Below are 12,500 nucleotides of genomic sequence, written 5' to 3' on the forward strand. Positions count from 1 at the left end.
TGAGTAACTAACCGGGTAACTGACTGACTGACTGACTGAGTAACGAACCGGGTAACTGACTGACTGACTGACTGACTGACTGAGTAACTAACCGGGTAACTGACTGACTGACTGACTGACTGACTGAGTAACTAACCGGGTAACTGACTGACTGACTGACTGACTGACTGACTGAGTAACTAACCGGGTAACTGAGTGACTGACTGACTGAGTAACTAACCAGGTAACTGACTGACTGACTGACTGAGTAACTAACCGGGTAACTGACTGACTGACTGACTGACTGACTGAGTAACTAACCGGGTAACTGACTGACTGACTGACTGACTGACTGAGTAACTAACCGGGTAACTGACTGACTGACTGACTGAGTAACTAACCGGGTAACTGACTGACTGACTGACTGACTGACTGACTGAGTAACTAACCGGGTAACTGACTGACTGACTGACTGACTGAGTAACTAACTGGGTAACTGACTGACTGACTGACTGACTGAGTAACTAACCGGGTAACTGACTGACTAACTGACTGAGTAACTAACCGGGTAACTGACTGACTGACTGACTGAGTAACTAACCGGGTAACTGACTGACTGACTGACTGACTGACTGAGTAACTAACCGGGTAACTGACTGACTGACTGACTGAGTAACTAACCGGGTAACTGACTGACTGACTGACTGACTGACTGACTGAGTAACTAACCGGGTAACTGACTGACTGACTGACTGACTGACTGAGTAACTAACCGGGTAACTGACTGACTGACTGACTGACTGACTGAGTAACTAACCGGGTAACTGACTGACTGACTGACTGAGTAACTAACCGGGTAACTGACTGACTGACTGACTGAGTAACTGACCGGGTAACTGACTGACTGACTGACTGACTGACTGACTGAGTAACTAACCGGGTAACTGACTGACTGACTGACTGACTGACTGAGTAACTAACCGGGTAACTGACTGACTGACTGACTGACTCATTGACTACCGGACTGACTCATCGGCTGACTGTCTGGCCAACTGACAACAGTTTGATTGAGTGACCGACTGACTGACCGGGTATTTGACTGACTGGCTGTCGAACTTACTCACCAGCTAACGCACCGGCTATCTGACTGACTGACCGACTGACTGTCCGGCTAACTGACGGGTTAACCGACGACTGGCCGACTGTTTATTTTTCTGACTGACTGAATGGCTGAAATAAAGACTAACTGACTGAATTGCTAACCGTTTGCATGGCTAGTTAAATGATTGTTCGACAATCAAAAAAAAAAAATAGTGGTAGGCTAATGTCATGGAGCTTTCTTTAGCTTCACATATTCTTGATTATATAGAAAGCTGGCTTGAGTGTTTTTACTTATCACAGTGAACCTCTTTTGGGAAAACATTGACATATCCTTATCTGAGAAAATGTAGTTTTGAAATTAACAAGTTTTTCAAATGAATAAAGGCTGATAGTTTCGAAAGAAACTGTTTGGGGCTGCGTCGGTGGGGATAACGAGATAATTTGGATAAGTTGAAATGGTAAATTGGCCACCGTAACGATTACAAAAGCTGACGTTTCGAGCGTTAGTCCTTCGTCGGAGCGAATAGAGGAATTGTGGGTTGTGTGTGCTTTTACAGGCAGAAAATGGAGCTACAAAATCGTGCGTTGCAGGGAAAGATACAGGAAACATTGATAACGAGGCGGGGTGGGGGGGGGGGGAGGGATTCCAGCTCTTAAATGAGAAAATAAATAATGTTATTTAACTTTGGGACCCAAATAGGCTGGGAGATATTTGAAGACAGGTAAATTTTACATACCTAGAGTGGATTGGCAGCATGTGCTCTTATCATTGCAAGAATTGTTGTGTCAGACAAGTAATGAAAACCCACAAGTTTGAATGGGAGGAAATAGTTCTGCCCCCCCCCCCCTTCACTCTTCCTCTGTCGCTAACATACCTTTGCAGTCTTTTCCATCGCCGGCAGTCAGTCCTTTACAATGACACTTCCCTCGACGGCATTCGGCATCTTTATGGCAGTCCGCAGACGTAGCGCACAAATGTAAATCTGTTTGAAAACAATGCAGGGCTTGACACTAACTTTTCAACTTACTAGCCAAGTGGCTAGTGACCGGTCCTAGATGTTTTTAGATGTTACGACAATTTCAGTCTGTTTACTATCCAAACTGGCTAGTGGAAATTGAAAACTATTAGCCAAAACTGAATTTCTACTAGTCTATGACTAGTGGGCTACCGTTAGCGTCGAGCCCTGCAATGGTCGTTTCATCTGAGCTGACTGATACTAAGGGTTGATAGAGAGAGAAAAATATCCAGCCATTACAAATTTTGAATAGCTAGCCCTTCGTCGGAGCAAAGGGTCAAAAGCTGAGAGTCACAAAAGTGAATATCTTTAAAATCGATTCCAGCTAAACATTTGACTTTTCTCCCCTTTCTGTCGCTCTTTCAAACGGTAGAGGGAGGGTAGTGGCTAGTGGAGATGTGTCCATGGATGGGGTTGCATTTTTCACGGCTGGATTAACTAAAATGTGGTTACATTTTTAACACAGATACTAGAATGAGGTCGCACATTTTAGTTTTTTTTTCAGGATTTAGGAGTAAGTTTAATAAATTTGTCAATTCAATTTAGGGTGAGCTACTAAGGAGGCTTTATAGAGTAGAGACAGAAATAGAAAGTGACTGAGTTGGGATCTTGAAAATGACATTAGCCCAAAAGTTATTATAGACTATAATGAGGATACCGGGTTCTGAGAGGCCAGCGGCACATACCAAGCAAATGTTGACAAAAGAACTCCTCTCCCCACCCCCCTTTCTTCCCCGCTCTCAAACAAACAAATACTTCAGAAATTCTTAAGTAATTTGGATTCGCTAAAACGGCAGTCTTACCAGGTTTCTTGCACTTAAAATCCACACAGCGTTCAGCACCTTGACAATGCTTGTCAGTTCGGCACTCTGGAGTAAATTTCGAGAAAACATGATAAGTTATGTGAGTACACCTGTTGATGACAGCGTTATTGAACGCCAATCACATAGAAGGGATAAGTTCTACGAACTAAAAGGTTAGAGAACAGATGTATTTTTGAAGTTTTTATTTCAAAAAAAGGAAAACTTGCATTCTAGTTGGAGTCACGAGAATGTCTTTTTCTCAGGTATAAATGTTGACATCGTCAAAACTTTTCTGAATGCCTTCCCGAGTCTCGAAAGTAAATTCTCTAGAGCCCTGCAACCCCCTCCCTATCTTTCTGAAAGCCCAAATATAAATTAATAATATCAATCAAGGATGAATTTACCGACACACTTTCTGCTAGTCCCAATAGCGTAAACCAGGTTCGGTCGGCATTTGCAGAATTTCTCTGATGGCGCCATTGGATCAACGAAACACGTGGCAGTATGAGAGTCACACTTGGTATCCTTTATGCATGGTTTGGCAGCTACAAAAAAAATACAAAATTCATGATTTTATTTGAACATGAGCATGACAGGACGGAAAACGCGTGCACTGTAAGTACCTCCCGTTGTCCCATACAAAGCCTTTGAACAGTTTTCTAAGGCTTTATATGGGACAACGGGAGGTACTTACAGTGCGCGTGTTTTCCACCCTGTCATGCTCGAAATGGAGAACATTACCTTGATAAGGGAGAATTATTGTTCCGTTATGTCACCAACGTGAGACAAAGGAAATATCATTAGTCCCCAGGTGGAATTTTAACCTCAGACCTTCGGATTCTTCCCTTCGACGGTCTACCTCTGTACCACAGAGACTCTACGACGGCCAAGGCCAGTTATAGGTTCATTTGAAACAAGCGTCTTTCACATAAAAAATGTTAATGCCGATACATCAGTCTGCTACTTACTCTTTTTTTGTGTACTTGACTAGTTACCTCTGCATTCGGAGCCGTCCCCCCATCGGTTTCCTTGACAAATGCATAGTCCTTTCAGGCACTTGGCCTTAGAATTGCAATCTTCGTCCACTTTACATGGTTTGTTAATTTCTGAAACATATAAAATCAATATCTTTTACGAATCTATGCACTGCACTGAAGATGTTACGCTTTTAGATTTTGAAATATCTTCCTTGACCCCACAACTCCTCTAAGGGCCTCTTCATATGAACCTGGTTGACCGGGTTGGCCCGGTTTCCGAGATCTCGCCTTACCTCTAGATCCTTTGTAAATTCGTCGATGTGTTCATATGAGAGGGCAGAATTTTACAAAGGAATTAGAGGTAGGGCGAGATCTCGGAAACCGGGCCAGCCCGGTCAACCGGGCTCATACGAAGAGGCCCTAAGTGACCAAGAAGAATTTCTCCTTACAATATCAAAGAGACAAGTGACGAGAATTAAGAAAAATATCAGCAACGACGGAATTATTAGTTTTATACCAAATTCTCAGAACTAAGATAATAGGAATTGTATGACAGACAGTTAGGGGCATTAATAAGGAGATCTTGGAAAGGACAGGGTTGTGAGGAACAAACCTTTGAACATTTCCTGAAGGCACACAGTTCAAGTTTTAACTGGTTCGGATAATGAAAGTTCGGGCTAAAATGACAAAAAATGTAAAGCGATCCGTTGATCGGCTGTCACGCAAGAGGTCAAGGCCAATCTTTCAGCTTGGCCAGGAATGTACCAAATATATGACCTCTCGCGTGATATTCGCTCTGACGAAGGGCTAATGCTCGAAACGTCAGCTTTTTAACTCTTTACGGTGGCCAATTTACAATTTCAACTTAGTTGATATTACCACATTACCTTGTTACCCCCCTTGACGTAGCACCATAGTTTCTTTACAAACTTACCCCCCTTATTCTCTTGCGTGACAGCCGTTCAACGGCTGTCACGTTAGCCCGAACTCTTTTCAAGCTGGACGCACCGCCTATGGCGGGCCAAGAAAGAAACTTTGAGGAATTAAACTAAAAAGATAAATTTTTAAGATGCATATTTTGATTCGTAAATATATCATACCAGACCTTTTTAAAGGCCTTTAAATGGGTCATGACAGCCGTTCAGCAGTTCGCTTTGCATTTTAGACAAAATAGCCTTAACTCTTTTAAACCTGGACGCGCCGCGTCCGTCGGGCCAAGATAGAGAATTAGAGGAATTAAAATACAGAATAAAGCTTTAAGGGGGTATATATTATGATATGAAAATATCTATTGCCCTTTATTTAACCTCTGCGAAAAAGACGCGAAGTACTTTATTTTACTGGGTTACTATTCAGACTTAAACGTTACAACATAACAAGAAATTAATATTTTCCAAAGAATTAAATGACCATCTGCTAGCACACAAAATCTGAAAGTGGGATTGCATCGCGTTGTTGCGCGCGAAGTTTCCGAAGTTGTATACTTTTTTGTTGCTTTACGGGGAGACAACGGTCATTTAGACGTATTTTGAACTTTTCGATTTTTCGGAGAAAAAAAAGGCGCGATTGAACTTTTTGAAATAATTTTCGAAAAAGATTCTTTAAAACGGTCCTTTAGATAAAATGAAATGAATTACGAAATTTTGCAACTTCGGCGGATACTTGATATTTATGGTCAGTGGCTCCTAAATCCCTGACGGGAAGAATTTCCATAAGTAAACTTCCTCCCAAATGTAAACTTAACTACAGTGAAATTAAAAACCTCCTACGTGCATCCATGACTCAGTAGTGTACACTGTGGCGTTTATCATTTTTTTTATAACATAACATTGATACTTTGTAGGAAAATAGTTTTCTTTTATATCTAAAAAATCTTACGTGACCAGAAAAAAACAAGCGTGCGCGTTAAACTAGTCTTTGCACTTGCTCACGTCAGCAGCGCACACCCATGGGTAATTGGTGGATGCTGAACTGACCAATCAGAGCGCGCGCCTTAGACTAAGGTAAATGATATTTTCAGGAACTGATTTGCTTTCGAACATTTGTTTGACGAAAGATTTGAGGCTGACTGAAAGTTGGGTCTAAATTTCAGACGCAACACTACACAATATTTAGTTGATGGGTGACGTGGTTGTAAAAATGCGGCCGATTGCGCCAAGATAATACTTGCAGAAAACGTTGAAAGTGCGCACAAAGTTGTAGTTTATCCACTATACGTTGTACAAGATTCTTTTTCAGAGAAGAACGTCGTAGTTTATTTGCGCGCTCAGTAATTACCTCGCGCGACATTTCTTGTCTGCCTCAACAGTAGGACATAAATTACAAAATGTTCCATAATATGTTCCCTAGGTTTCGAACCTTCCGTCCAGTTTGGAAAAAGTCTTCCCTTAAAAGTTTTTTTGAAGTAGGAAGAAAATTTTTTCTGTGATTACAGAAGAAAAGACAATCTTGCTTGTTTGTAAAATCGTTCTTAAAAGTTAACGTACAATTTCCACGGTTGTTTCTTTAAAACGTTTCGTTTAGCGCACTGCAAAGATTATCTAAAAAATATATATGTATATATATAATTATAACAAACTGAGGTACCTCTGAAGTCTTGAACCAGTTTTTTATAATTATCAATGCTCCTCTAAGAGTTGAGCGCTCTTTGAAATACATTCAAATCAAGTTCAAGAATTCATATATAGTAGTATGTAATGGGAACAGAAATCGAAACAACAAAGGAGATGAGTGAAAAATGTGTTCAGCCGGGAATCGAACCCGAGTCTCCTGGTTACTGGTCAGATGCCTTACCACTAGGCCATTACAACTTTAAACAAAATTACGTATTTGGGCCGTACACAAACGCTATAGCAGGGTCGGAAAAGCCACAGGCCCTGTGAACGACTAGCAAAGAAAAGAAGGGAAGAAAAGAAAGGAGCAGCAATCGCACATGACAAAATGCTAATTCATTGAGTTAGGTCAGGCCGAAAAAGGAAATTTTTGGCTCTCGATCACAATCTTTAGATACATATTTTCTTGTACGGCCCAACCACTTAGTAAATATGTTAGCATTATCATATGACCCGTCCGGCCCCATGGAAAACCATCATGATAGTAAAAGCTGATGTGTGCTGGGCCGTCCGGCCTTACTACCTTCAATTCGCTTTGTTGTAAAAACTTAAAGGAAAGGAGAAAAAAAGTCGTGTTTTACGAGGGACTGGGTGTTTCTTGTTCTGACTCGAAAAAATAATGGAAAAGTTATAATTCCATATATTTTTAGGCTCGTGTGGCTGTGTGTGCCCTTCTATCGTGTTCTATTTACGTTGAAATTTTCAACACTTAGTGGTCATATGATAAAATGCTTCTTGACCGAGTTCGGTCGGGCCGGACGGGAAAATATTTGGCTTTCGTCGTCGTCATGAGGTAGGGACCTCGCTGCGCCCGGTCCTTACGTCATGACCTCGAATCAAATATTTTTCTGTCCGGCCCTCCCCCTCAGTCAATAAGTATATATTACCGCCCCGCCCCCGCATGGTGACTCACCGACACACACATTCTTGTCGTTAAGCTTGAATCCAACCCAGCATCGACAATTGGTAGTGTTAGGGAATAGAGGATCAATTAGGCACGATCCTTTATCTCCACAATAATTCATTGTCTGACACGATATTGATTTCCGGGTCTCTGAAAAAAGAAATTTATTGCATTAATTTTTGGTGAAGCTCAAAACAGAATGGCAAATCAACAGGATGCTTGTACTTGAATAATGGTTATGTTCGAAAAGTCCCGAGTTTTCCTTTTCCCTACTCTTCTTTCTTTTACAGATTTATGGAACGTTCCAATTACCTTACGCATATATTGCCAGACAGCGGTTGTTTCATACGTTTGACTTAAAAATTTGGCTCGGGAATTGCTTAAACTTTGTGGTCTCATTAACTCTTTTTAATACTCACTTTTGCGATTGGCTGTTGCGGTTGCTTTAGATTGGTTTTGCGATACTCAATCGAAACACGTAAATGTCTCTTACCTCTGCAAGTTTTGCCGTCTCCTACATTATACCCTACACAAAGGCATTCTCTTTCCAAACATATGGCGTTTTTATGACAGTCTTTGGACTTTGAGCATTTCGCACGGTCCGCTGGTTAAAAGGAAAACACAAGACAAAATTAGCGAACACAATAAGCGAACCTTACGCTGCTCATTATCCAAGAATAATGTGCTGTGTGGTAGAATTCTACAGATCTCATAAGCTGACTTTATAGACTAACGTGCATACCCTATCTCTAAGAGTTCACTGTTAACCATTTCTAACCCAATAAGGGAGGTGGCAGTGATGAGGCCTTGGTACTCCATTCATCAGCGCAACATTGAAGACCCAACTAGATAGAGATTGAAATCACGTTTCCCCGATCGGAGCTTGATAGGTAACAAATAAAAAAAAAAAACGTCCTTACCAACTTTGCAGTGCATTCCATCTCCGACCAACGGTGGGCGACAAACGCATTTTCCCTTTTGACAAGAGGAATAAGGTAGACACCCAGAGTCATAATAGCAACGTCCTGTTAAGAGGAAAAAAAGGAGGCGTTGAAATAATGAGCGACGCTTTATTACCCACAATTATTAACAATCGTCCGAAGGAGCCTCGGGTGGTATCAACGACGTTCGGGCTCAGTTTTTCCCAATACGAACCTCCCGGCTGGTAAATACTATATGTTTCCCGCTTCGTACAACCAAAAAAAAAATTGGAAAGTGAAATATGAGGGAACAATAGCGCGCGCAAATGATTCGTAAACTTTCGCGTTACGTGTGAATGTCGTAATGGTGCCCAAATCGGGCTGTTGTTGACCAATTCTTCAACCGGACTTTTGATCAGTATCTGAAAAGTCAAATGTTATCTTTTTCTCCGGTTTACTTTTTTCCAGTTCCCAATTTGCGCTCGCGTTAAAAAAAAAAACACCTGTTCAGAGACGAAGATTTCTCGAGCAAAGCTTCGATTGAATTGAATGATATACATACCGCGTCATGGCACGCGCTCGTTAAAACCGTTAAAAGAAAGTTTTCGCAAGTATTTTTTCTTCAGTATTAGCTAGTTATATCTAATTTTTCAAAAGACTGCAAAAGAAAAAGCAAATATGACTCTCTTTGTAATTTATTAAAACTTGGGCTTAGTTTAAGTATCGTCTTTGCGAGAAAGTTTTGTCAAAGTTTCAATTTACTTGAACTGAATTAAGCCCTTCATTCACAGAAAGTAAGTACTGAACATCACGTACTTTAGATGGAAAAAAGCTTCCTACAAGAAAAAAAGTGACTTTGGCAGTCATTCCTTAGTATGCTTCGACAACGATGCACAGAACTGATGTTAAATTCGGGATCGGGAGTGAAAAAGTGAACCAATAGAAAAGTGAAAATAAACCTACCGTATCGTTCTTCCAAGGAACGAAGAGCGTAGCCTTCACCTACCAAAACTATGAATACCACCAAAGTAAGAATGTTTCCTAACAAAGGTCGCATTTTGAAGGGAACAACTGCCACTTTTCGTAGACGTCTAAGTTAGAAAGAAACTGACTGATCAAATGAGCCGTTAACTGATTTTACCGTTTATATACGTCATAATAGCTCACGTTAGATATATTTGTGCGTGTGGAGGGAAAACTGGGATAAGGACACGAAGTCGAGGCTCTCCAAAAGCGATGTAGATTTTTACAACAGAAAAGCATTTTGTCTGCGCATGTTCGATGCATTTTTGTTTGATTAAGGCGGCGAAATACGAGATACAAAAACCCTCAACTCGGCGCGCAACATTGTTTCGTTGCAAGTTTTGGTCGATGTTTCTCGTTTTTCACCTTGCGTGATCAACTTGTCGCGCAACAAAGACATTTGTTGCGGGTTAAAGAAATTTGTTGCGAAAAGTAGAGCGCGGGTCAACTTTGAGCAACAAATTTTGGCTTTGTTGCTCGTTTTTCATCAAACTCGCAACTTGTCACGCAACAATCTTGCTCGTGCTCGTATCTGATTGGCTGGTAGAAATAACAATGTCAGGTCACAGCAAGTGCCTGAGGTAAACAAACATGGCGGATGTTTCGCCGGCAAAATCTTTCCCCGAAAGTAATAGTCCTACAACGCCCGATGAGAAGGATATTGTATTGGGTAAAACGCTTAACGATGAAAGGAAGCTGGAGCTTATTGAAAAGTTGAAAGAATTCCCATGCCTTTGGGAGACGAGCAGTTCGGCTTATAAAGTCGATAAAAAAAAAAAAAAAAGAGAGAGCGATTGAGGAGTTAAGGGAAAATTATAATCTCGAGAGAGACAGCATCCGTAGTCTTATACATGGACTAAGGTCAGGATTAAACCGTGAATTAAAGAGGGAGGCCGAGGGCAAGGTTGTCAAATGGAAATTTTACCATGCACTCAACTATATGAAGGGGGATATTGTCAAAAGTACGAAGGTAGGTTGCGTTTCATCGCATCTATCTATTATAATTAACTATTAAAGACATTAACCTTTGGTATCTTACTAGAGCACTGATTTTATATTCGCCTATTCTTTAATCTTAACCTTTTTCTGCCACAAGTGTCGATGAAAAAAAAATGCAAATGCAGATAAAACGCCGTTGTAAAACTTTTCTTTAAATTGTGTTGTAGGACAAGGATGAGAAAGAGTGGGCCCCTGAGGAGGTCGAGAAATTAATAGATTATTATAGGGACAATGATACGGTGGCCCAGAAGGCTCAACGCAAATAAAAAATATACTGCAGCAAATGAAAAAAAATCAAAACGCAAAGAAAAAAAAGTACCGCAACAAATAAAAAATGCAACGCAAACAAAAAATACTGCAGCAATTAAAATATGCAACGCAAACGAAAAAAAAAAAAGAAAAAAAAAGAAAACGCAAACAAAAAAAATTGAAACGCAACGCCAGGGAAGACTGGATAATAGTTCCTTCTTAGTTTCCCGCCAACACTCGTTCCATCCTTAGCTTGTTCGCCTTTCCGAAACCATGTTTTGCAGCGATTGTGGAAAGTCTTTGTCACAATTGGCAAAATTTTGTTCGAATTGCGGTTCTAAATCGACATCTCCTACTAAGGCTTCTACCATCGGATTTTCCGAATTTAGAAAAAGGAAAGAAGAAAGAAGAGGAAAGTTTGAGCCCAAAGGGAAGAAACCCAAAGTGACTACTGCTTGTAAGAAGAAGGATGTTATTGTCAATATAGGAGTAATGAAATACTGTAATGGTGAACTTAAAAAGTGTAGAGGGAAGACATTGCCAATTACTACTACCACAGATGCAAGTGCAAGTCAGATAAAGGAGAAAGCAGTCACTCAACATCAAGTCACGATAAAAGCCTGCATGATGGATTAGAGTATGTTCTTCTTTACCCCGACGGTAGCGAGATAGTCAATAGGGACCTTAAGAAACCACGACGGCGACGCCAAGGAAGACTTCGATTAAAAAATGAATTTCTACTCTTAGTTAGAATTTCAAAAATGGCTGCAGGAGCTTACTGTCTCATATAGCGCCACGCCTCAACTTCAGCATGACGTATATATAAAGTAGCCGTTGAGTTCCAAATGGAAGTTACAGTGAAACGAACTCAACCGGGGCCACCAACGTTTTTTAGCCAATTACAAGACAAGTACGGAACAAAAGAATGGGAGTTCGTTCACCAGCGGTCAAATTAAACTGTTCTTTTGACTGGAGTCGATGTGAAGACATGCGAAAGCTTCTAGTTTTTTTAAGGTGAAATAAATGTGTTGTTTATTTCGTTTACGGTAAAAGTGAATAAATATTTACCTAATAGCTGCCGGTAATTTTGAAGACGGAACAGCCTCAACGTACGTAAGTAAAGAATAATGCTGGGTAAACCAATGAAATTTATTTTTCGAAACACGGTCTGGAATGTCGGAGACAAGAACTTGTATAATTTACCGAGTAGTGCTGCAGGGAATTTTGAAGACTGAACGAACTCAACGTAAATTTACCAATTTACGGCTGAGTAAACTTTTATAACAAAAATTTTTTCGAAATAGGGTATGGAGTTTTGAAGAAGAAAGCTTGTATAACTTACCGAATTTTGGGGCCGGGAAGTTTGAAGACTGAAAGGAATAAGACTTAAAGAAATTTACTAAATTACGAACAAGTTAACTTATAAAATATATATTTCGAAACACGGTCTGGAATGTCGAGGATGAAAGCTTATGTAATTTACGGAATAATGCGGCTGGGAATATTGAAGACCAAACGGACTCAATACAACTGTATCTGCGGAATTGACACGGCCTGAGATTTTGAAGACGAAACGGTTTTACCTCAAATCAGTAAATGTTTGAAATACTTCCCGACTTTCAAACTACAACGCAAACGGAATCAACCACCGGTAATACATGCAAAAACTAAATTTGAAATCTTCTTTGTCCTTGTGATTGGTTACTAAAATTCCCGGTAAAATTGTAGATACCCATCTGGAAACTCGATTTTTTAAAATTGTTTATTTCATCTTTAATTGTAGATACGGCCGTTTTTCAATGATATTTTAAAAATATACTTGTGTTGAGCCGGTTTCGCCTTGAGGTTTAGCCGGCCGTAATTTGATATATTTATTTACATTGATCGAGCCCGTTTCGTGCTCAAAATTCGCGGCCG

The 12,500-nt window shown here is 40.4% G+C and overlaps 1 protein-coding gene and 1 long non-coding RNA gene across 3 annotated transcripts in view; one reads left to right on the forward strand and one right to left on the reverse strand.

Moving 5' to 3' along the window:
• The window catches only part of LOC111340051 (uncharacterized), a 20,449-nt gene extending 10,994 nt beyond the window's left edge, over window positions 1-9,455 (reverse strand). For both annotated transcript variants that reach the window (XM_088730428.1, XM_022946830.2), the window contains exons 1-8: window positions 9,276-9,455; window positions 8,313-8,417; window positions 7,886-7,996; window positions 7,402-7,542; window positions 3,895-4,005; window positions 3,304-3,444; window positions 2,900-2,965; window positions 1,956-2,063 (exon numbers count right to left, since the gene is read on the reverse strand). In XM_088730428.1, coding sequence (XP_088586554.1) covers window positions 1,956-2,063; window positions 2,900-2,965; window positions 3,304-3,444; window positions 3,895-4,005; window positions 7,402-7,542; window positions 7,886-7,996; window positions 8,313-8,417; window positions 9,276-9,369 — 877 coding nt within the window. In that variant the 5' untranslated portion in view covers window positions 9,370-9,455. The remainder of the gene's footprint in view (window positions 1-1,955; window positions 2,064-2,899; window positions 2,966-3,303; window positions 3,445-3,894; window positions 4,006-7,401; window positions 7,543-7,885; window positions 7,997-8,312; window positions 8,418-9,275) is intronic.
• Window positions 9,456-9,614: 159 nt separating this feature from the next.
• The window catches only part of LOC148725315 (uncharacterized), an 11,085-nt gene continuing 8,199 nt past the window's right edge, over window positions 9,615-12,500 (forward strand). The window contains exon 1 of the long non-coding RNA XR_015990668.1: window positions 9,615-10,305. This is a non-coding gene — a long non-coding RNA (uncharacterized LOC148725315). The remainder of the gene's footprint in view (window positions 10,306-12,500) is intronic.

The sequence above is a fragment of the Stylophora pistillata genome, chromosome 8 (genome assembly GCF_964205215.1).
Source record: "Stylophora pistillata chromosome 8, jaStyPist1.2, whole genome shotgun sequence".
NCBI lineage: Eukaryota > Metazoa > Cnidaria > Anthozoa > Scleractinia > Pocilloporidae > Stylophora > Stylophora pistillata.